This window comes from Lactuca serriola, chromosome 4, assembly GCF_051521515.1.
Source record: "Lactuca serriola cultivar US96UC23 chromosome 4, Lser_US96UC23_V15, whole genome shotgun sequence".
In the NCBI taxonomy this organism is placed as follows: domain Eukaryota; kingdom Viridiplantae; phylum Streptophyta; class Magnoliopsida; order Asterales; family Asteraceae; genus Lactuca; species Lactuca serriola.
The window spans coordinates 147877344-147903161 of record NC_136411.1 but is presented as its reverse complement, the minus strand read 5'-3'; the positions used below and the strand labels follow the sequence as shown (position 1 = coordinate 147903161).

At 36.2% G+C, this 25818-nt stretch overlaps 1 protein-coding gene and 1 long non-coding RNA gene across 6 annotated transcripts; both read right to left on the bottom strand.

Annotated features, from left to right (window-relative positions):
- Positions 1-14526: 14526 nt before the first annotated feature.
- CIPK5 (CBL-interacting protein kinase 5) lies at positions 14527-16470 on the bottom strand. Its single transcript, XM_079040170.1, has one exon. It carries the CDS (start codon positions 16082-16084, stop codon positions 14759-14761), a length of 1326 nt encoding a protein of 441 aa, XP_078896296.1. The 5' UTR covers positions 16085-16470; the 3' UTR covers positions 14527-14758.
- A 5026-nt stretch (positions 16471-21496) lies between these two features.
- Positions 21497-24545, bottom strand: LOC145102719 (uncharacterized). Of its 5 annotated transcripts, none has more exons than XR_013706248.1 (5): positions 23914-24543; positions 22938-23177; positions 22041-22303; positions 21896-21960; positions 21497-21704 (listed from the first exon to the last, which is right to left on the bottom strand). It is a non-coding gene; the product is annotated as an uncharacterized LOC145102719 (long non-coding RNA). The 5 variants fall into 5 exon arrangements; XR_013706250.1 differs by having other exon boundaries at positions 21896-22098; positions 22217-22303; positions 23914-24542; XR_013706247.1 differs by having other exon boundaries at positions 21896-22303; positions 23914-24072; positions 24181-24538.
- Positions 24546-25818: the final 1273 nt, after the last annotated feature.

Sequence of the window (25818 nt, the reverse complement as noted above, 5' to 3'; positions counted from 1 at the left end):
TTTCCTATGCTGCTCACAAAAGATTCAAAGTTTACCAAATGGATGTAAAAAGTGCTTTCCTCAATGGTGAACTTGACACTGATGTATATCTTCATCAGCCCCCCGGTTTTATCAATCTCTCATTTCCGAACTATTGCCACAAGCTCCAAAAGGCTGTCTATGGCCTCAAGCAAGCTCCCCACGCCTGGTACGAGACCCTCACCGACTTTCTCAAACGCTCTGGCTTTCAAAGAGGAACTCTATATCCGACTCTATTCAGAAGATCAAATGGAAGACATCTCATGTTGGTTCAAATTTATGTGTACGACATTATTTTTGGGTCTACGGACTCATCCATGGTTGAAGACTTTGATGACTTGATGATCAAATGATTCCAGATGATCATGAACAGAGAATTAAGCTTCTTCCTAGGCCTTCAAGTCAAACAAACTAACAAAGGCATTTTCATCCACCAAGAGAAGTACATTTCTGAGCTTCTCAAGAAATACTCTATGGACACATGTGCATCTGCCAAGGTACCCATGAACTTCGGTCACAAAATTTTTGCAGATCCTTTGGGTGTTTCTGTAGATGAAAAGAAGTATCGTGGAATGATTGGATCCTTACTTTATCTCACTGCAAGTCGACCGGACATTATGTTCTCAACATGCTTATGTGCCAGATTTCAAGTCAATCCGAAAATGTCTCATCTTTTGGCTGTAAAACAAATTTTCAGATATCTCAAAGATACAAAGAATCTCGGAATCTGGTATCCAACAAATGAAAGTTTCCTTCTGCAAGCCTATTCTTATTCAAAATACGGTGGTTTTCAACTCGATAGGAAAAGTACATCAGGAGGATGTCAATTCCTAGGTGGTCGTTTAGTCAGCTGGTCATCCAAGAAACAGAATTGCATTACTCTCTCTACAGCTGAAGCCGAATACATTGTTGCTGCCAGCTGTACTTCTCAAGTTCTATGGATGAAATCTCAACTTTTGGATTATGGTTACCGATTTCAATGCATTCTGATCTATTGTGATTCTCAAAGTGTCATTGCAATCTCTCACAACCCAATTCAGCACTCCATGACGAAGCACATTGACATCCGGTACCATTTTATTAAAGATCATGTTCTAAATAGCAATATCGAACTTATTTTTGTTCCATCTGACGATGAAATTGCTGATGTCTTTACCAAGGCATTAGACGAAACCAAATTTAATGGTTTTCTGAACAAAATGGGTATGATGATGCCTGATTCACAATTCTTTCAGGAAACTTGTTCTCTTTGATAGAAGTATTCAGAAGAAAATTATGCTCCGAACTCTTTTTTTTTTTGCTTCGGAACTATTTTCCCTCTGACTACACAGGATCATTTTACTGGTCTTTATTACTAACTATTCCTTGAGTTTTTTTTTAAGATGTACAGTTCATTCCCTTTATCACGACCATCAAGATCGACCATCATCTGGATCACCATCTCGGAACTCACCCAATAAAGGAATTCCGGAAAAGTCTCTCTAGAACGAGAATTTCAAATTGCTCCGGAATTTTCAAAATGTGCTTCGGAATTTCAAATTGCTCCGGAATTTCAAATTGCTCCGGAATTTTCAAAATGTGCTCCGGAATTTCAAATTGCTCCGGATTTTCAAAATTTGCTTTGGAATTTCAAATCCTCTCCGGAATATTCCTCACTCCGGAACTGCCTCAAAAGAATAAATTCAGAACTTACCATTGTACCTATCGGATCATAGTCATCTCTGGTTCATTCATCCGGAATACCAAAAGGTTTTATGATGAACCGTCAGCAACAGCTACTTTTAGGAATCCTTATCCTCTTCACCTTGATCCTCGAGCCATGACTGTACTATTCCTAAAAGCAAACATCGGATCACCGGTTGCTATTCCTATTTTCCACTTCGAACTACTCAACCTTTTACCTTCCTGTCACTTCAAACCCTATAAAGGTATAAACTCATTTAATACGACCCGTTTACCCTCGGATCCTCATCATTGCCTTTTCAACCCGATCAATCTTCCCTTACCTATAAATACCCTCTCAAATCCTCAATTTACCTCTTTACGCTCACTCAACTGCAAATCTCCCAAAAACCCTGACTGTTCTTCATGTTCATCAAACATTCATCACTCTTCAACAATGGAGTCTTCACAAAACCCAACCCAAACTGCTTCCACTCCCAGGAAATCGATCGCAAGGAAGAAGTCATCAAAAGGATCTACAGGTTCATCCTCTTCTGCAGATCAAGAACCCTTCCTAAGAGATACAACCCAACTGTTCTCTAAACCCATTAGACTATGAAGAATCGATCAGAGTAATGATCGAGTTTATTGCTAATCACCCCATCTCCATCCCACTTACCAAAATCCCTGATCCACCACTACCACTTCATCATCTCCATCACACCATTCCTATCTACAAATCGACCTTTCTCGAGGCAATTGGTGTCAAACCTAATCCCAGGGGTTTCAAAACCATTGAACCGACGACTGAAGAGTTTCAGACATTTCTGAGATACATTGGCTACACACAAGACTACCGAGCAAAAGACTTCAAGAAAAGTGTTGTTTCTGGGCTATGGATTGCTCTAATGCATCTCATCATCCGAGGATTATCTGGAAAGCACAGAGGAATAGACACCTTGAGTAAGGACTGGCTGAATGTCGTCTTCAGCATCTACTTCGGATGTGATAACGCCGTCGATCTTCCTGAAGTGTTGTGGCAAGACTTCTGCAAGTTTGCCATTAAGAGAAAACCAAATGAAATTTCGAGCTCTAAATTTTGGGCCCTGACGATCGAACAAATTTTCAAGGAACTCAATGTCCCCATTCTAGTGAACACCATTCCTCCGGAGGTATGTATTTCATTTAAACTCGTTAAGGCTTATATAATTCCGGACCAATCTTCCTTTGGTCCGGTCAGACGACTTCCGGACCACATGTTGGCCATCATCCCTTCCGAATCTCCTTACTTGAAACAACATTTAGAGACTTCGGTTGTGTTCGAACCAACACAACCTGCCCTGGTCTCTGTTGAACCAACTTCGGAAGAGGCCAACCCTGACATGTCCGGACCCAAACCTAAAAAATCAGCCAAGAGAAAGTCATCTCCCAAAAAGCCCAAATCCAAAAAGAAAACCAAAGTCAGTGCCTCCTCTCCACAGGAGGGCACCCATGACATTTCGGCTGATTCTGGTCGTGCGCACACCCCCTGCCCACTCATCAGAGGTACCCCTCGATGTTTCAACATCACACGTACACACTCACGGGGAATCTCCACATAATCCACCCTCACCCTCCCAAAAGGGTGATGCAAGTGTTGAAAAAAGTTCCTTTCCACCCCCTGGAACACACCCACGTGTCAATTTTGATATTCCTATCATCTCTTCTACACGCACACACTTCGGAATCGTTGTTCCGGACCCCAAGCATCCGGAAGGAGGAGTAGTCCCTCCCACTTCTGATGCCTCAACTGGTCTGATACCCGGAAGGAGTAAAGGACGACCAGGGGTAAATAATCCTGATTGGGAAGACTATGTTAAGAGGGCAGCATCACGACGTCCGGATCTCACTTGACCTCAAGTGGAATCCACTCTTATTTCCATGAGGAATAGGGCCATTCAGAGCAGCTTGCCCTATACTCCTCCCACCGACGCTGAAGCAGATGATGAACTTACTTCCAAGCAACCACCTATCACCTTTCATCAAAGTGCTTTCCACCTTGAACCGGAAGAAGAAATTTCAGAAGAAGTTATGTTGGGCGAAGAAGCCACCACCGTTCCGGATGCTCATCTTCTGACCTCCATTCATTATCAATCCAAAGCCTCCGGATCTAAGTCTGCCTTTGACTTCGGATCCTCCTCCACCACTCCGGACAACAACTCTCACTCGAAGCATCAAGAAGACTATGCCACCACCAAAACAGGTCCTTCAACTCATCCTCCCTCTCATCAATTTCCTCCGCAACCTTCGGATTCCGATTCCAAATCATCAGTCGGTGACCATGTCTATCCTTTTGCTCTATTGGAGATCCGCAATAATATCTCAGACACCATGGCTAAAGTGTCTTCTGTAGAGACATCTGTAGCACAGATGAATACAAAGGTGGATCAAACAGTCTTCGGACTTGACTCAAAACTTGATGCCATCCTTCAGTCTCTCTCCCATCAGTCTGGACCATCCGTAGCCGAGAGAGAAGCCCAACTTGATCAGCTGATCTCCATTCAGCTCAAGCACACTGTTGAGGAACTTGAATCCAAATATGATGCTCTTGTTGACAACTACCTCAACACCATCTCCTCCATGCTCAAGGTTCATGACGATCTTGTCTCTGCTACCAACGATCTAATCAAGCAGACTCATGTTCGTCATGAGAAACAAATTCAATGTTTAGAGAAGGAAATCCGGAAGAAGGATGAGATGAATCTGATCATTCAACAAGTCCTCATCAAACTCCTGCGCTCTACTTGGCATATTGTGGATGTTCTGAATAGGAAGTTTGATGAGATGATCGAAATCCTTAGCAGCACATTCAAACATCTCTCCGAACAAGCTCCCACTTCTAAAGCCTACGATACTCTCACTCTTCAACTCTCCTCCGGTCTTTAGAAGGTGTTCTCCAAACTTGATATTATCAAGGAAGACTTATCGCTTGCACCGGTTTCCAGGGTCACCAATACAAGAGGGGGAGAAGGCCCAAGTAGAACATGGAAGCCAACCTCGGAATTCACACTCCGGGATGAAAACTTCGATTTCGAAGACGATGTTCACGTAGTCTCCAGAATCCTGGGAATTACTAAAGGAGATGAAGATTATGAAACTTTTATTCCGGATGAAGCTCCCAAAGGAGTTCTTGGTCTTCAGGCTCCAAATTTGTATGCTCCGAAGGTGTTATCAGAAGAACAAAAGAGGCTCTAGTCTGATGTCTCCTGGCCATCCTCTCTTCCGGATGCCTTTGATATGGAAGTTAAAATGGCTAAGGCAAAATCTCTTCTTACAGCTCAAGCCTTCCGAGCCACTCCTTCCATGCTGCCTCCTACTCCCATTCCGGAACCTAAAATAGCTCCGATTGATCAAGGCTCCCCTCTTCGTACTCCAGATCAAATTCAGGAAGAGCCACTTCCAACTCCTACTTCGGAACTCGTCATAGACGAGAACACGAAGAAGGTCATTGATGCTCTTCAGAGAGACAAAAGGAAGAAACTGATGACTTCTGAACAACAAGCCCTTCTCTCCGGACCTCCTCCTAAACAACAATTTGTATGGTCCGAAGAAAAAATTCACAAGGCACTGGAGGACAGCATCCTGATTCAAGCGCTAAAAGATCATCCCGATCCAATACGTGGCATCTCTCCTTTGTGTCGAGAAGGCATTCTACAAGCTAAAGAAATCATGCCAACTCTCTATTACGACCTTCCCTCCAATGACACTGATCAACTGGATCTTCCTCTCTCCCTTCAGCAAATTCTACACCAAATTTGCTCCGCTTCATCCAACCGATAATCCGGAAGTGATCATCCGGACAGAACGTGAAAGGCTCAAAAACTTTTACGCCAACAATGCTCAACCCTTCAAGGAGGTATGGACTAGAAAGAGGATCACCAAATTTCAAGGCTTTGGAAGAAAAATTTTAGTGAAATTTGAGCTGAATTGTCCTCTCTTCCGTTTGCATCTCCTCTGGAACAAACCAACACCCAAGACTTTTACTGATGCGGATTTTCCTTCAATGAATCTGAACGACATCATTACACTTGTTGCTTACTTCAGATAAAATCAAAAGGATGACATCAGTATGGGTGCCTATCATGCAACTCTCAGCTTCCTCAAAGACTATGTTGCTGAGTTCCGCCGCTGTGATTACAAACTAGCTCATCTCTATGGAACCGAACAATTTGTTGCAAAAATTGAATTTGTTCTTCTAGAAGCTGAAATTCTCGCAGATGGTCCGATCGAAGAACCAGTTCTAGGGTTTGCTACACCACCAGAAGAACAAACAAGAAGGACTTCTTCCGAGTCCTTGACAAACACCTAGTTCCTACCAAATCTCTGCAGAAGTTCGTATCCCGGGCATCCAAGTCTGATGCTCCGGAACAAGTTAAGGCAAGGTTCATAAGTCAACTGACTTGGTACATTGCAGTGCGTGAATGGTTGTTCCGAGCCTACACCTTCATCAAGGGAGAAATGAACTAAACTTGATGGATTGCTAAGTTCACTTAGGGGGAGATTGTTGGAACCTGAAAGTGAACCTATAGCAATCCTTGATACTAACTAATTCCGAAGTGTGTTTGGTTCTGAAGAGATAAGTGCTCCAGAAGCTGTCTAGAGCTGAAGAATAGAAGTGATGAAGAAAGGAGAAAAGGAACACATTCTGGAGTGTCTCTCACGTCCGGAATGCTTGCTGATCCGAAGAATGCTATTTTGTCTTTTGTCATTTATTATATTTGTATTGATGTAACGTTTCATAGGACTTAGCTTTTTGTACTCTTAGACAATCAGAATGTCAGAAATAGTTCTATTGTCCAGTCCTATGTAAGTTGCTTGGTTAATCCGTTGTAATACTCTCTCCTATATATAGGAGCATTCAATACAAGTAAACTACGGATCTTTTCCTTTCACTTTTGGCATTTATCTTTATCACATCAAAAACATTCTTCTTGTTCATTTATTGATTTTTCCTTGATCATTATCTACTTATTCTCACTTAATGTCTTGATCATTTGTTGAACTGGTTATCTAAGACTTGACTGGTCTTTCCAGCCTCGACTTGAATATCTATTTCCAAGCAGACATTGATCTCAAGCATTGACTCAAGGTTTGAGTTTTCAAACCTTGTCCCGATGCAAAGATCTTGTTCTCTCAAGGTCTTCAATGAAGTTCTTTAGCCATATAGCCTCCTTTGTCACCTCGCTTGCTGCTATGTACTCTGATTCGCAAGTTGAATAAGCTACTGTTTTTTGCTTGGAACTTTTCCAAGTAATTGCTCCTCCATTTAGGGTAAAGACCCAGCTCGACTAAGAGCGGAAATTGTCCCTATCAGTCTTGAAGCCAACATCACTATACCCCCATTACTCTCAATTCATCACTCCCACCAAGGGTAAGGACCCAGTCCCTAGTCCTTCGTAGGTACTTGAGAATATTCTTCACCGCGGTCCAGTGAACCTTGTCCGGATTCCCTTGATATCTGCTGACCATGCTCAAAGCAAAAGCCACACCAGGGCGAGTACAAGTCATAGCATACATGATTGAGCCTACAACAGAAGCATACGGTACTCAACTCATCTCGGCTATCTCAACCTCCGTACTCGGGCTCTGTTTCTTACTCAGTTTGGCGTTACTCTGGATTGATAAGTCACCTTTCTTGGAATACTGCATGTTGAACCTCTGGAGCACCTTATCCAAGTAGGTACTTTGACTAAGTCCAATTAGTCTCTTACTCCTTTCTCTCAATATCCTTATCCCTAGGATATAGGCAGCTTCTCCAAGGTCCTTCATAGCAAAACACTTCCCAAGCCAGGATTTAACCTCCTGCAATGTTGGGATGTCATTTCCTATGAGTAGTATGTCATCCACATACAGTACCAAAAAGCTAATTATACTCCCACTAGCCGTTACATATACACATGACTCATCTTCGCTCCTTGAAAAACAAAACTCTTTGACTTTCTCATCGAAACAAAGATTCCATCTGCAAGATGCTTGTTTCAATCCATAGATGGATTTCTTAAGCTTACACAATCTATTAGGGTACTTTGCATCGACAAAACCCCCTGGCTGACTCATGTAAACATCCTTAGCCAAATTTCCATTAAGGAAAGCGGTTTTAACATCCATTTGCCATATTTCATAATCATGAAATGCAGTTATGGCTAGCATAACCCTAATGGACTTAATCTTCTCTATTGGTGAGAATGTCTCATCATAATCAACTCCCGGAGTTTGAGTAAAGCCCTTCGCAACCAGTCGCGCTTTATAAGTGTATACATTCCCATCCATGTCGCTCTTCTTCTTCTTGAAGATCCATTTGTACCCGATCGTCTTACGACCCGGTACATTGTCAACCAAGTTCAAAACTTGATTGTCATACATGGACTGAATCTCGTTGTCCATGGCCTCTTTCCATTTGGCAGACTCAGGGCCTGCCATGGCTTCCTTAAAGTTGTTAGGCTCGTCCAAATTTACCAGTGTATTATCACTGATAAATGCATCACCTTCCATAGTAATATGAAAATGATAGTAATGCTCAGGTGGATTCCTAACTCTTGTTGAAAGCCTTAGAGGTACGGACTCATCAACAGGAGTTTCCTCCTCAGGTTGATTGCTAGGGTTTGAGGTTCCTTCACCGCGTGACTCTTGAAGTTCTTCAAGGTCAATTTGCCTCCCACTGTTTCTTTGGCTTATAAACTCTCTCTCTCTCTCTAAAGACAACTCTCCTTGCCACAAAGACCACATTCTCATTGGGCCTGTAGAAGAGATAACCAAAGGATTTATGTGGGTAGCCGATGAAAAAACACTGCTCACTACGAGTGCAACATCCCAAAATTCAAGACCAAAAATTTCGTTTTAATTAAGTTATTATATAAAACCAACAGTATAAAAACATGCATATTAATATCTCATGTCAAAACCAAAGTGTCAATAATCAAAACATATTATCATAAAACAATATCAGAGTGTAATCCCAAAGATCTCATGTGCGGAAAACATAGTGTGATGCGTTGCGATCAAGCCGACTCCTTTCCTTTGAAAACGAGTACCTGAAACCAAAACTGTAAACCATAAGCACGAAGCTTAGTGAGTTCCCCTATCATACCACTTACCATACAATCATAAGACATACATACTGCCAGGCATATCTGGGTGCCCGACTTACCCCTTTGGTCCTCTCCATCGGTGACCTTTCCTAGCATATCTGGGTACTGGCCTACCCCTTTGGTCCTCTCGACCGGTGATCTTGCCTAGCATATATGGGTGCTAGCCTACCTCTTCGGTTCTCTCGACAAGTAACTGGGAACTATTTCACCCCTACTACTACCACATAATATCATATCACATATATCTTAATCTTTCTGGCATAGCTGGGTACTAATCTACCCCTTCGGTCCTATCGACCGGTAGCCGGAGACTATTTCACCCCTTACTACTACCACATAATATCATATCACCTATATCATAATCTGTCTAGCATAGTTGGGTACTAATCTACCCCTTCGGTCCTATCGACCGGTAACCGGGGACTATTTCACCCCTACTACTACCACATAATATCATATCACATATATCATAATCTGTCTAGCATAGCTGGGTACTAACTTACCCCTTCGGTCCTATCGACCGGTAACTAGGGACTATTTCACCCCTACTACTACCACATAATATCATATCACATATATCATAATCTGTCTAGCATAGATGGGGTACTAATCTTACCCTTCGGTCCTATCGACCGGTAACCGGGGACTATTTCACCCCTACTACTACCACTATCACATAACAGCATATCATGCTAGCACATAAAACATAATATGTAGCAGCAAACCTAGATGAATATCACAAAGACAATCATCTAACATATAACTCCTACTAGTGGGCCGACATTTTGGCCATAGACGCACCGCTACTGGAAGGTAACTCACCTCACACTGCTGAAGTCCCGTAGACACAATCCTAGCCGCTGGATGACAGATTCCCGAACTGTCTATATCAAAACATCACCCAATTAATAATTGGGTTCCAACACATAACCATATGTACATTGGGGTAAATAATACTTTACCCCTAACTTAGATTTATTCAAGCCCAAGGCCCAAAAGTCAACTATGAGTCAAAGCTCAACATATGGCCCAATTTTCCAAATTGGGCCCAACCCTCTACATGGTCTCACTCTAAGGCCCAACCATTTATTCCAGTCCAACATTTGACATTCTAATGGCCCAATATCATATAATCATTAAGGCCCAAAATATGGCCCATCTATGGCCTAATTTTCCAAATTGGGCCTAACTCCTCACATGGGCCTTACCCTAGGCCCATTAAATTATTTTATCCCATTAGCTTGTTCTTGGATGGCCCATTATTATCCCAATCATCAAAGCCCAATAGAAAGGCCCAACTTAAGGCCGAAGTGAAATTAGGGTTTCACATAAAATGATGATTAGGGATAAGTTTCCTACTTAAACCATTAAGGACTTAATCCATTAAGTCCCACATGGCCTTAGGTTAATTTGCAATGATTATTAATTAATATTTAAATTCATTAAATAATCCCGATGCGGTCCCGATAAGTCCCAAACCCAAAAATCCAACATTAGGGTTTCCAATCCCATGTTAGCCCAATAGGCCCAAAACCAAGTCCTTAAGCGCATTAGGGTTTTCCTTAGGCCAGTTAGGGTCTATTACACCCATTAGTCACATGTTTGGGCTTTTGGGTCCATTAGGGCTTCATTGGGCCCATTTGTGTTTTAGTCATTTGTCCAAACATCCAAAAAGCAATCCCAACACAACTAAGCACACCGCCACCCGACACGGCGGCCGGTGATGGTTTTGAGTTTATTTCCATTATTCCATTTTTGATACAATTTACAATGCAAATCTCCAAAATAAACACACACACTAATGCTAAACACACACACACACACACACAGCCACCTTGTGGTGGCCGGTGGTGGTAGAGGGTGGCAACCACCACCTCACGCTGGTGATGGCGGCCTTTTCTTGGTTTTCTGGCTAGACAAAAACACACACAACACATACTAACACCAAACAGCCAGCTGAAACTAACACACACACGCAAAGCACACACCCGGTTGCAAAACTTGAACAGCAGCTCCTGGTGAAACAACCACGTGGCAGCAGCTCCTGGTGAAACAACCACGTGGCAGCGACCATAGTGACAATAGTGACAAGACCCAACAACAACTATTTCGATCGATATTCCCACGAGCGCAACATCGATCTCGGCGGTCTTTTCTTGGCTACACAAGACGTCTGATGACAGGGGCTGTTGAGGAGGTACTGACAGCAATCCAACAGGTGGAAGGATGGCGGTGAATGCAGTGGGGCACGGAGGTCGCGCCTCTACCGGAAAACGACCACAGTGATCGTTATGATGGGTTTTGAGCATCCTAAACAACCTTAAGGTGCACATACAACCCTAGAAGCTTTGGAACTATGTTTTCTCTATTATACATGCAATTTGTTTTTCCAAAGCTTTATCATTTCTAGCATGCAATCCTAGGTACATGAAAAAAAATTCTAGATATAATTACATACCTTTTCTTGTAGTGAATAGCTTGGAGTTTATGAGCCTAACACCAATAATGTGGATGCCTCAAGTGGTGTCACAAATCACCAAAACAACTTAGAAATACTTGAGAGAATAATCACACTCTAGAAATCGGCCCACCTATATGCTCACACACACTAGTGTCAATTCTTGAACCAAAGACTCCTTAATATAGCATGGAGGATTAGGGCAAACCCTAAAACCCATGACTCTTCATTTACATAGGATCCATGGGTTAAAAGCTCCATGGACTTCATATACTCTTAGCCCATCCTAAATAAATGTTAGCCCAATCCATATATATATATATATATATATATATATATATATATATATATATATATATATGAGTCCATATTTAATTAGCATCATATTGATCACAAAATTAATTCTTGATCAACACTAAGTAAATAATAATATGATTTCATATTAATATATTATAAAAAATAATATATTAATATATCATAAACATCTTATTCTCAAAAGTATATTCGTACAAATTGTTAGGTGAAGTGCAACTCAAATGGACCATGCCGGGTCGGGTCAAGTTGATACCAAATATAGTTACGGACTTAGACACAGTCTCCCACTTGGATAAGTCCGGTAACTATAGTTGCTAGTATAACTTCAGGAACCAACCAGCAATCGTAGCTCTTTAAAACTCTGTTGAACTATGAAGCGCCATTTCAGATAAGTGATCATATAATCCTCTGTTCTCAAGATATCAGCCGGACAACTACATGGAACATGGTCTTACTTATTGTCTAGCATTTGTTTCTCGATTTTCGATTTCTTTGACATAAAAATTAATTGAACACATCAATTTAGTTTTGACCAGGCCTGACACATAAGTCAAAGCAAATCATCGAGGGGCCCAGATATCGCTTCTATTTCTAGAAGAAACAGATAAACTTCGACTCATATGCTTGTACTAACTACTTGTTGAATTATGCACAAAAGCACGTTTTATGACATCAAGTTACTGATGCGTTTTCGTACAATCAATGGATAACCAACTCATAGTCAACAACTCATATCTCTAGGTTTGAAGAGATATATATATATATATATATATATATATATATATATATATATATATATGATATTACCGTCTCACGATCACTCGAGATAAATTCCATGAATTGATACAAGCAAGCGTGGGTTTAATCCAATGCTCAGACCTTATGAGCACTCATGAATGTTGTAGCAACAATTGCAATATCTAATGCACCTTAGACAGATCGTACAAGCCAAATTCATGACAGTCTTGATTCATATCTACTTCCAACATATGACCGATTGTGGAGAGTTTGAATAACTTGGTCATTCGGGAAGAATGACCTATTTATTCTGGAAGTCAAAACATGCAAAGTGAAACACAAGAATAATACTAATCTTATATGGCCCCAACACTTTTGAGAGTAAATAAAAAACACCTTTTATCTAAGCACCATATTGATTACTCATTATTTATGTTTCGGATAATCAACTTAATACTTGAATTAAACCAGTAGTTATGTCATGCTCCAAGCATGCACACTATGTTTATCCAAATAATAGTTATCCCGTACACCAAGTATGCACACTATGTTTGTCTATGATCTTCACTTTGTGAAATAGATCGATTGAACATAATTCTAATGATTCTTATTTCACAATCCCAAATCTTTACTGTAAATGTAAGAATGCCAAATTCTTATCATTTACCGAAATCTGTTAGATTTTAGACTTCGATGCAATGATCCTCTTGTAATGACTTATGCACAAAGTCACAAAACTAGGCAATAGACATTAACAAAGTTACGTTATTTGGATATGAGCATGAATTCGCTTGAAGATGGACTAGGACCTGAACTGGTTTCTCTTCGGATTTGACAACATTAAAGGTGAGTGTGAATCGTTTCCAAGTTATGATTGTTCAATCGCTTTTCAAACTTGAATCTCTTCGTATCCTCGATCTAAGCAATAACAATCTCACCGGTGGTTTATGTTCTGAAGTTGGAAACCTTTGAGATCTTGAATCCTTAACCAGTCGATTAAATATTACCACTTCGACTAACATTTTTTTCTTTTACTTCCGATTCACACTTCAATTTGCAATTGATTTCACCGACTTCACTTCGATTCTTTTTAACCAAAAGAACTCCAAGTTTGACTTTTCAATTCTATGATTTGACCATTCTTTGGTAACTCACTAACCATTCATCTGAACTTTGATATCACCACACATAAAACTTCGATCTTGAACTTGTGATTATCGAAACAATTTCAATCCATATTACTACCGAAACATCAATAAACACCAATTTTGAATTTTACATTGACTGTTCTTCAATTGTTCGATAACCAACTCAGTGACGCATCAGAACCAATTTGACTATTTCGATACTCGACACGTCAAGTGCTTTCGATAATTTTGATTTTCAAAGTAAGTTCCATAAACACCAAAATTCATCTCCGTCTTCAACTGTTCTAAGTGACGTTAATTTTACTAAGTGAGTCCATGTTGGTGATGATTTGACAATTTTAGTTGACGTGGTATGTGAAACCGGCTACAATCAGTTAGGATGGCAAAATAGACAAGTTGTTATGAACTTTAATCCCTTAAAAAGCAAGAAATTAAGTTAAGGGACCGAATCAACCAAAACCCAAAACATTGTAGGGCTATAGTGATATTTACCATTTTTTAAAGTGTTCCGGGTAAAAGTTAAAACATTTCACAAGAATGTCCTCGTCCCATGTTTTATTTCCATAGACTTCAAGTATTGCATGCACCTCGAAAAACCACTTCTTTATGACTTGTCCTTCTCCCATTTTTTAAAGAGTTCCGGATAAAAGTTAAAACATTTCACAAGAATGACCTCGTCCCATGTTTTATTTCCATAGACTTCAAGTATTGCATGCACCTCACATCCTTTGAGAATGACAGTACGCCAGCTGGATCAACAAAGTTATCCTTATCAAAAATTAAAAAGGAAACAATCAAAAATCAATTATAACTGTCATTTTTGTTTGTACAATTTTAACACCAATTATAGCCCAACACTTGAGAACACGACAAACCAAGCACAACATTTAGTGCTTTTGTTTCTAAAGTGAGTTGTCAAGTAAGAAGCTCTTCTTGTGTCATTCGCAGCGTTCAGCCGCCCAGGCTCCAAAAAACCGACACGTGTACACGTCTTTGCATGGTCAAAGTCAAAAGTCAAAACCATGGTTTTATATTCTATGGATTAAACCTTGCAAGTTACTTATTAAAAACCCAAAAAAGGGTGTCTGTGCATATGCATCGTTTAAATATTAGAAGGTATATGGTTATATGACATCATTTTAAACTTAGAAGTTGTATGGTTATACGACATCGTTTAGAACTTAGAAGTTGTATCATTGTATGGTTACTCTAATAGTAAAAACCCGAAAAAAAGCGTGTTTGTACATGCGGGAAATAACTAATAATTAAGCGCTTGTTTGGTCTACGGTTAACTAGGTATTGTTATCATCGCCTTGCCACTTCCAAACGATGTCGTGTAGGGCAGGTCTAACGTCCTCTTCACAGAATTTCTTGTATTCGAGTGTATCACCGGCTGACTTCGAAAACTCCACCACAGAAACCTCCGGCGCCACCTCGAACACCTCCGCCGTCACCGACAACTTCCCTTTTCGACCCTCGGAGATCCCCTGCATCTTTATTTTGTACTCGTTTTGCTTTGAATTCAAAATCTTGAAGTTCAGTTTCTTAGCAGCTGAATCGAGTTTGTTGAGAATGGCGGAAGCAGAGTATCTTGACGTGAATAAAGATCCTGATTTTCGTTTACTCTCGAACATGTTTGATAAATCGAACCCGGAAGACATTGATGAAATGAACTCGAAAGCGTTGTAGAACGGCGGTGATGATTTCAATTTTGGGAGTTGTTCTGTTTCGGTTCCCTGATCTTCGGTTTCTTTGATTGAAAACGCGAGTGGTCTTTGAAATCCTTTCAAGAACCATGGTAATCGCTTGATCGCCGGAATTGTGATTCTACGCGTCGGATCCACAATTAATATTTTGGAAATCAACCGCCGTGTGTCGGCGGAAAACCACGGCGGACATTCGTATTCGGCTTTGAAGATTTTTTTATACATGCGCATGATATTTTCATCTTGAAATGGAAGAAACCCGGCTAATAAAACATATAAAATCACCCCACAAGACCAAATATCCGCCTTGGCGCCGTCGTACCCTTTTCGCCGGAGAACTTCCGGTGCAACATAAGCCGGTGTTCCACACTGTGTATGAAGCAACCCGTCGTTCGTTAACTGCTCCGGCAACGCCGACAACCCAAAATCTGTTACTTTCAGATCACCATTTTCATCCAACAGTAAATTCTCCGGCTTCAGATCACGGTGGGAGACACCACGGCTATGGCAGAAATCGACGGCGCTAATCAACTGCTGAAAATACTTCCTCGCTACATCTTCTTTCAATTTCCCTTTCAAAACCTTAGCAAAAAGTTCGCCGCCGGTGACGTACTCCATAACGAAAAAGATTTTCCGTTTGGTAGCCATAACTTCTTTTAATTCAACAACATTTGGGTGTCGAACAAGCCGCATGATAGAGATTTCACGAGTGATTTGCTCCATTAAACCTTCTTTTCGAACTTGATCTTTCTTGATGACTTTAATCGCTACACTTTCGGAAGTAAACAGATCTTTAGCATAGTACACCTTTGCAAACGTCCCTTGTCCCAACAACCTCCCCATCTCGTACTTCCCAAAGATTATATTCCGGCCACCACTACTGCCGTGACGATAATCGGTAAAATCTTCCATTTATCTTTCTTTCCTTTTATCTCTCTATCGATGGGAGGCTAGCTAATTGTTTTAGATGGGGTTTAGGTGGCGGAGCTGGCTTATCTCCATGGTGTTATAGATTTTCTGATGTATGAATGAGACGGTTGTTGACGGTTGTCGGAGGGGTGTTTTCTGCTGAACTTTGAGAGTTTGAGGGGTGGAAGCCGTATATAAATGGGCCGGGTGTAGAGTGAGAGTGGTAGGCGGAAGAGGGACCCAAGATTGTGGGGTTTTGTGAGGTGATGATTGGAGGACATAGTTTCGATGAATATTCATTATTCAAGAAGCGGCTATACCCACAGTTTTTGCATTATTGAAGATGTTTTCAATGGTCGACTGCTACGTGTAATTCATGAAAAAACTTTGCCAGCTTACATACCTAATTAGCTTTAATTGCTGTTGCATAATAATAATTGTTTTTTTGTGTATACGATTTGTGTGATTAATTATTCTAATTTTAGTTTGATTGGATATAAACATGTAATGTCGGGTGTTTGTTGATATGAGTGGACATAATAAAACGAGATTAGTAAGATGGCAAACACAAGTAATGTCGTCGACGGTTGGATCGAACGGAGAAATTGACAAAATTTAATAATTGATAATAGATTGTTTTGGGAAGAAATATGTATATTAAAAATTTAAACATATTATTAATTTTTTCTCTTTTTTCTATTGACAAAATTTAATTCCCAATCGCTGCCTCCATCAACATTGAACAACCCTCCCAGTCGGATCTTCGTCTTCTCCAGCAGCTTGCAAGATCGCCATCCCAATCACCGATCTATTCTTCCCCTTAAGTCCATCACACAGGTACTTGCCCTCCTCTGTTCAAATCGAAGTTCGATTTTGACTTTATTTAGTCAAAACTCCATCTTCTTGGTCGATGATTGAGCCCCTTACGTCCGTCACACATGTACTTGCCCTCCTCTGTTCAAATCGAAGTTCGATTTTGACTTTATTTAGTCAAAACTCCATCTTCTTGGCCGATGATTGAGCCCCTTACTGTTGCTAATTGAATTAATGGGTCGGTCCCCTCTAAATATTCTTTAATTGAATTAATGTTAGGTTACAGCCCCTTATCTTGAATCGTCCCTATATGTGCTTCAAATATTCAAATAAAAAAACCATTGTGCTTGGTATGTTATGTAATATGTCAAACTTTCATTAGGAATCTTTCCTCTTTTCCCATACATAATCCGAATCCTTTTTGTTGTAATGTTATGAAAACTGAAATTGTGCATGAATAATCTCTGAAATCTAAAATTGTGTATAATGTATGTAATAGATTATGAAATCAGAGTTTTTTTCTTTGTATAAGCTATGAAATCATATTTTTTTTGGGTGTATAAGCTATGAAATTAGATTTTTTTTATGATGTTATGTTCTAATGTTATGAAATCTCAAATTGTATATGTATAAGCTATGAAATGGTCATTTTTCATCACTATATATAACAGAAGGGTAAAATGGTCATTTTTCATCACTCAGCACATTTAGTCAGATGTACAATCAAACAACAGGATTTCTTACTCAGTCAGGATTTCTTACCCAGACAGACATTTCCCAATCAGTACTTTTTCAATCAGCAATTATCAAACGGGGCCTAAGTTAATACTAAAGTTATATATTTGTTGAAATGTCTTCATTCTTGAAAACCGAATTATAATTTGGTTGGATCGGATCGGATTTGAATTTAGTTTGGACTATCTGGATATACGTTTTGAAAACCAAAATTAATTTGGATTCACTTGATTGGATCGGATTGAACCGATCCATCCAAACGAACACCCCTACTAATAAATGAATTTTTTCTATTCTAATAAATGAATATGATTATTTTTTTTTATTAACAAGTATTATATTATTAGAACTCTTCATCTATTATAATCTCAAATGAGTTTTGACACTTGTTATTTTGTAATATTTTTTAAATAAATAATATTCACATGTCAATTTATGGTTTTTTTCAATTTTTAAAATTAAAAAGCCACATAATCTTATACTTATATATTATATATGTAAAGTATCAAATCTAATAAATATTATAATAAATTGCAATTAATATGTTTTTATTCCTTATTTCAAAATTTTATTTTAAAAAATACTTATTATTTATATTTTAATATTTTATTTTCTTTAATCAACCCGTGTAATACACGAGTTTTACACCTATTTAATATTATATGTCATTTATCCCCCTCATTTTCCAATTCCACCCCCGATTTGATTTTTTTGTCTTTTGTTGTTTTTTTCCTTATTTTGTTGTTGTTATTAATTCTTATTTACTAATTTATTTATTTATTTATTTATTTATTATTATTATTATAAATTTTGATAACCATATAAAATTCGGACAACATTATAAAATTCGAACGAATAAAATGGAACAAAAACAAAGTTTGTCTTTATTTATCACGAATATTAATTAATTCGGTATTACATTTGCGTGATGCGATTGAAAGCATTTAGTTGAGCAATCATATACTCATGCTGCCGAATATTCTGATTTGTATGTATGGAGAAGTCTGGACAAAACATCAGACATTGGATATGCTCCTTGTAATCGGGTGAATTGTAATTTGTCAATAGACGATAATGGTATTATTTTGTTTCTAAAATAATGACAAACTTTGTTTTTATTCCATTTTATATAGTCGTTCAAATTTTATAATGTTGTCTGAATTTATAATATTGTCCGAATTTTATATGTTTATCGAAATTTATAATAATAATAATAATAATAATAATAATAATAATAATAACAAGATTAAAATATTAAAACAAAACAAAACAAACAAAAAGGAAAAAAAAACAAAAAAAAACAAAAAAAAAATGTCAAATCAAAAGTAAATGATTGATTAGATTGATGTTAGGGGGTAAAATTGGTTAAGAGGTACTTATAGTACAACCTCCTATTAATTATCAATTTCAAATTTCAAAATTTAAATTTCTCACTCTAATTACATTAAATTAATAATTAATTCTTCATTTTAAATTTTTTCACTCTTATTATATTAAATTAATAACATTAGATTAAAAAATTAAATTAAATTAATACAGATTATAAAGTGATATAACTTCACGTATTTATTTAAATCAATTATTATAATTTTATATAACTAAAAAAATATCTCATAAGTAATAATTTATTTAAAATAATTGATTATTGATTTTTAATATGAAAGTAATTAATTTTATAATAAGGTTCTCACGAGTTATAAACTAATATCTAGTAATTATAGAGAATTGAAAAAAATGAATGTACTTAAATCATTTAGAATGATTAACAAAAAATATCTAAAACCTTTTAAACCGATTTAGTTTTAAAGAAAAAGAAATTCAATTTCTTTGGATTTTGTTTTAATAAAATACAAATTAATTGTGTCATAATATATAATTGAAAATCAATTTATATATATATATATATATATATATATATATATATATATATATATATATATATATATATATATATATATATATATATATATATATATATCAAAAATACATCATAGTTTCTAAGGACAATAAGAAAACAATTTTTTTAATGAATATAAATCAAAATGTTTATCCTTTAATTGAAAAACTCTATCCAAACATCATTGATTGAAACATCATTGATTGAATGATGAGTATTTTCATTTTTTTTTTACTTCTATTTTCTTACTCTCGATTTAAAAATCGATAGGCTTTAGCAATTGGTCATGACTTTCAGGTTTTAATGCTTTATTCATAAATCACATTGAAGAAAACGAACATAGATTTGATCGGTTTATATATATATATATATATATATATATATATATATATATATATATATATATATATATATATATATATATATATATATATATATATATATTGAAAAAAAGTATAATTTTAGTCTTTTAGATAAATACAAACACATTAAAAAAAAACTATATAACTTTTATTATATATTTTTATTTAGAGGAAACTAAATAAATATGAAAAAAAATCACCAAAGTTTATTATGTAAATGGTTATTTTTCAGGTGTTTCTATTCGGTTTACCGGTTCAACTAATTTTTTCTAAAAACCGGTCGGTTCAATCCAGTTTAGAAATCGATGTAAAACCGGTGATAGTTAAACTGTTTCCTCCCCGCGGCTGCTTCAAACCGGTTTTTAAAACATTGATTCAATATCAATGGAAATAAACAACTAATTTTAAGGAATGTAGTTAAGAAATTGAAATGAAGTAGAAGCTAAGTGATGACACACATGACAGAAGCATGTTATAGAAAGATTCCATGTGGCGAAATAACTATTAAATCGGAACATGACATAAAACAACTACTATTTTATTAAAGGGTTTATCCACTATATTTACGTCCTAATTCTGTTTTAACCTTAATTACTTTTTTGTTCTACAAAAAAAAATTACTTTTCGCTATGTGTTTCAATTTTTAGGCATCAACCGGATGCTTCATTAAGCAAGTCAACTTTTTGTCAGCATCTTAAAAAGAAAGCAAAAACTGGTACAAATGAAGTTTAGAACTCGGGTCCATCATGATGCAAGGAAAGGTGTTTTTTCCAACATGCCAAAGAATCATTTACATTAGCATTGCCCTTTTTCTATATTATCCGATTCATATAGTAAATACACAAAAAACATATTTTTATATATAATTTTTTTTTTTTTTATGAATATAGACATATGAAAACGATTTTATGAATTAAAAGTACGATATTTCATTCTAATAAATAGATAAAATATGTTTTTATACATACAAATATATAAAATATATTTTTATTCACGTAAAATATCTATTTATGCAAATATATACAAAAAAACACATTTATTCATAAAAATACACATTTATAGATATAAATATATTTTTATAAAATTTGGATACACAAAAAATATTTATTTATACTTAAATACACAAAAAGTATTTTTCTACAAACAAACACATTAAAATAAAATATTTGCTTATACACAAGTACATTAATATATAAAATATTTATTTATATATAAAAAATATTTATTTATACATATGAATACATTAGAAAACATATTTTCTAACTTTTTTTATACATTTAAATACATAAAATACATAGTTAAGCATAAAATATATTTTTAAATATAAAAGTACAACAAAAACGTAATTTTATGAATATATACATATATATTAAAGAAAATGTTTTTAATTTATAAACATAGTTTTTATATATATGTAGTCATAAAACTATATTTATATATTTAGATGTATAGACCTTTTAGTTATATTTATACTATGAAAATTTTATTTTAACATATTTTAAATATAAAACAATATTCTTATGCATTGGTGTGTATATATATATATATATATATATATATATATATATATATATATATATATATCTATAAATGTTGAACCAATAGATATCACCACAAAATTAAGAACATTACCCCAAAAACTATGTCAAACACACAAGTTGGCAAGAACCTCTCCACACCTGAATAGATGACTCAAAAGAAAGTACAAACTCTCTGCAAAAAAAGGCACTGTAACACTATACTAAGTCGAACCCAAACTCACATGAATGAACAATTTTATACACCTTAATATAACTCTCGGCCTGATGGTATGCATCTACAAGAAACAAAAGAAAAAATAATTATGATTAAAATATAAAATAAATAAAAGGTGACCAATAATAGCAACACACTTACTTTTTTTTTTTTTTATGAAAAACAACAATACATTTATAGTTTTTCACCAACAACAGCAACAAACTTGCTATTTTTTAACAAAAAAACAACATTATACTTATATTTACTTACCAAGTACAGCAACATACTTGCTAATTTCTTTTCCCAAAAGGAGCAATATACTTGAACTTATTCACCTGTAGAAACGTATTTACTCTTTTTTTTTACCAAAAAACTGCAATATACTTGCATTTATTAACCAAAAATAACCACATACATATTCTTTTTATCCAAAAACAGCAATATCCTTTCATTTTTTAACACTCATCAGGGTACTGCATAATCAAATTTGATAGTTGGTTTACACCAAATTTAGACAAGTATAAAACTATCAACTAAAATAGACCATTTTCGATATGTATTTAATAAAGAAATAAACATCAAAATCATTACCAGAGACTTGCCTCTTTTAAAAGAATAGTTCCCAGGATAGTGTTTTGGGCCTTCCCACTACAACTCATTTCCTGCTCATCAATATATCTGCAATCAAGGGAACCGGATCATTCTGAACTATAATAAGAGCTAAACGCGCACAATTATAAGCAATGTTTTTTTTTTCCTGAAATTATGTTTTATCCACTATTTGTTTTTTCATAAAACAACATACACTAATTTTTGCCTGTTTGAGGACTAAATAAAAAAGTAATCATTATTGATTAACAAAAAAAGTGTTGCTATTGCATAAAATGACAAAAATAAATTGCCTAATAGACCAAATTAAGAGTGTTAGTGTGGTGCCTAAAAAATAAACAACCATATACTATGATGTTATTATATGTGTTTACTGATTATGACAACAAACTTTCCATCATTACTCTACCATCAAATTTTAATCAATATACGCAAGTAACTTAATTTTTAGTTGACATTTCTTATCAACACACTAAAAATCATATTTAAACAAAAAAATACACGAAAAATCTATCAAGACTACAAATATAAATAAAAGTCATATCTTGACCTGAAGTAACATTACGATTGCCCCCCTTCACAACAGTAATCATTGGAGAACAAGAAGGATTCCGAATTTTCTTATTAATTAGATCAAATGTTTAAGTTTTTTTTATTAGATATGTTTAAGAATGACAAACGTTTGAAATACACTTATAATTACCTATGGGCTGCTTGACCATTTGAAATGATTTCTATACATACACATATCCAAAATTTTCTAAAATTATGCTGTAAGGATGTGAAAAAACATAAATAAAAGGGGAAGTTAGAATTAAAATAAAAGTATTGATCTTGAAAAGGATATAAGACTTCTAGAGGGTGCTCAAACTCAATGAGTCTCCATCTTTAAATCCATTCATTAATACAACTTCCACCACAATTCAACAAAACTACAACCACACTGATAAAATAGCCTCAATTGGAATTGGAACATAAATGAAACCTAACATATATTCATGATAAACTACATATAGAAACAAAAATCATGAAATATCATGGATAGGAGACAAATTATAACTACATTTCAGCTCAGTGTTTGTTATAATCATGAAAAAATGTGACAATACTTCGCTATTATACATTTCCATTTCTTGTAAGTAACCCTTGACCAATAGATCAAGCATGAAAATACTTATAACACAAAAAAAAGATGTAAATTCATTATCTGTGTCATTGGTAGAATGCAATTACAATCCAGTTTTAGCATTCCACTTTAGGGTTTTCTACACAGAATATTAGTTAAATGATTACTCCAAGAGCACATAATACAATAACCTATGTTCCAAACCACATATCAATCATAAGGTGGCTAATGAGAAATTGATTAGAAAGAGGCCCACATGTCCATTTTGGGTTTAATCTGGATATCCACTGTACATTTGCCTTTGATAAGTATACTATTGATGGAGCCTAATGTAAAATGAAGGATATTAAGTTAGTAACCACGACTGTATACTGGGTTATAGATAATGAACCTTATAAATTAAACCTTACAACATAACTTTCATCGAACACTTGGAAGGCATGGTAATATACGTCAGAAAACCATACGTATATTTTACACTAAAAAACCCTTATACATAATTACAGGGAGAAACCAAAGTGGACTTTCAAGAAATTTATCGCAGGAATATTACCTTTTTGATAGCCAAAATTGAAAGGAAATCAATTACGTGAACTTGAGGGTTTATCTTGATGAAGACCCAGAAGATGATTAGGGGAGCATCGATGAAGAAAGCAGATATGAGAATAGGAGTAGAACATCAAAGAGCATGAGAGGAAAACGTTGAATAACCCTGAGTTCATGTACGCTCTCAATTATCAGATTAGAACAAAGAAAGCAAATTTTGACATGATGTTTAATTTGGGAGAAAAAAGAACTTAAAAGGCTTTGAGGAGAATACCAAAAGTAGGTGGAGCTGACGATGTGCAAGAGCTTAAAAAAACTAAAGGAAATGTTGGTGTGAACGACGGTGGTGGTGGTCGGATAGGGTTTGTACAGGGCGGCGACCGGAGGGAGGAGAGTGGAACCGATTGGCAGAAAGGGAGAGAAAAGAACGATGACGAAAAAACATATTTTAGTGATAAAGGAGGAAACGGGAAGAAACATGGGGAAAGCAAAAGGTGTTAATGAAAAAAAAAAAGCAGCTTCTTCAACAAGATGATAGCGAACACGTAGAGGCGGTGTAGTCAAATGGAAGCGGTCCTCATCTCGATAAGGTAAAACTGGACACGTGTGTATAAGGAAGAGAAAGTAGCAAGGTTACTGATGATAAATCGCGAAACCAATAAGAAGGCTGAAATTTTTCGCACGCCAAAAGAAAAGGCCTAACATGAACGAGACGAGTTTTTGACCATATTAGAGTGATTGAAAAAAGTATTTACAATTTTAGTGTGCTTTGCAAAATATTTACCAAAATACTATTCTTTAGATTGAAAACTAATATTATTGTTTAAAGAAAAACACTTTTCTTTTTTCACAATCCCATGAACGAGCGTCAACAGAAGGGAAAAAAAAAAACGAGAACTCAAACTAGGGCTCCACTCCGTCGCTCCATTGTCGCTCCTCCACCCCATCGCCAGCCACCTGCAGTCTTCTCCACCCGACGTCGGCCACCTGCGGCCTCCTCCACCGTCGACGGTAACCTACGACCTCCTCCACCTGTCGCTCCGGCATCAGCTACGCGGTGGTGGACGGTGACAGAATTTTTTCACTGTTGAGTCGGTGGTGATTGGGTGAAGGTTCAGGTGAGGGATTGTTGCCTAATTCTTTGAAGATTATATCTTCTTGTATTAAGACTGTGTCTACTAATGCTAGCACTGTCGTTTGTTCCACCGGTGCTTCGCGGCTTCGATTGCAGCTTTCGAAGACGATGAGAGATCGAGTGTTTTGTTTTTCTGATCGACATTATATACTTTACTATATGTGTTAATTAATTGTCTGTTGAGTAATTTTTGTTGTACGATTAGAATAATCATGCTGGAATGATATTAACTGGAATACCTCTTTGCATCGACATGTTTGTTAATTATAACTCTGTGCAATCATGAGTTGATTTGTGAATTTGCAAGTCCATGTGAGGGTGTTCATGCATAACAGGGCAGTAGAATGCTATCGGAGTCTGGACAGCATTTGTTTATAAGTAATTAATATTAATCCATGAATGTATGATGCAAAGCTAAATAGAAATATGCACCATGGGAGCTGATGTATGACAATATGAAAATTTTTCATTTTATGTCCACTAAGTGTCTGCAGAGTATCTTTGGTTGTATGAATAAAATAAATATGCTGGACAAGATCATACGAAATAGCTCTTATCAAGTGTCATGTTTGTTTATTACAAATAAGCTCATTTAAGAACTTAAAAAAGTTCATATGATATTATTTGTGCTTAATCGGACACTCATTGCTCTAGTATGTCTTCAAGTTTTATAAGTACATAATTCTATACAAAGATAAATGGACTTGTGCATCATTAGGACACTAGATTGCTCTAGTATGTCTTCAAGTTTTATAAGTACATAATTCTATACAAAGA

Excerpts from the sequence above, each read along its gene's own strand:
- CIPK5 (XM_079040170.1), bottom strand. The coding sequence starts at position 16,084 with ATGGAAGATTTTACCGATTATCGTCACGGCAGTAGTGGTGGCCGGAAT.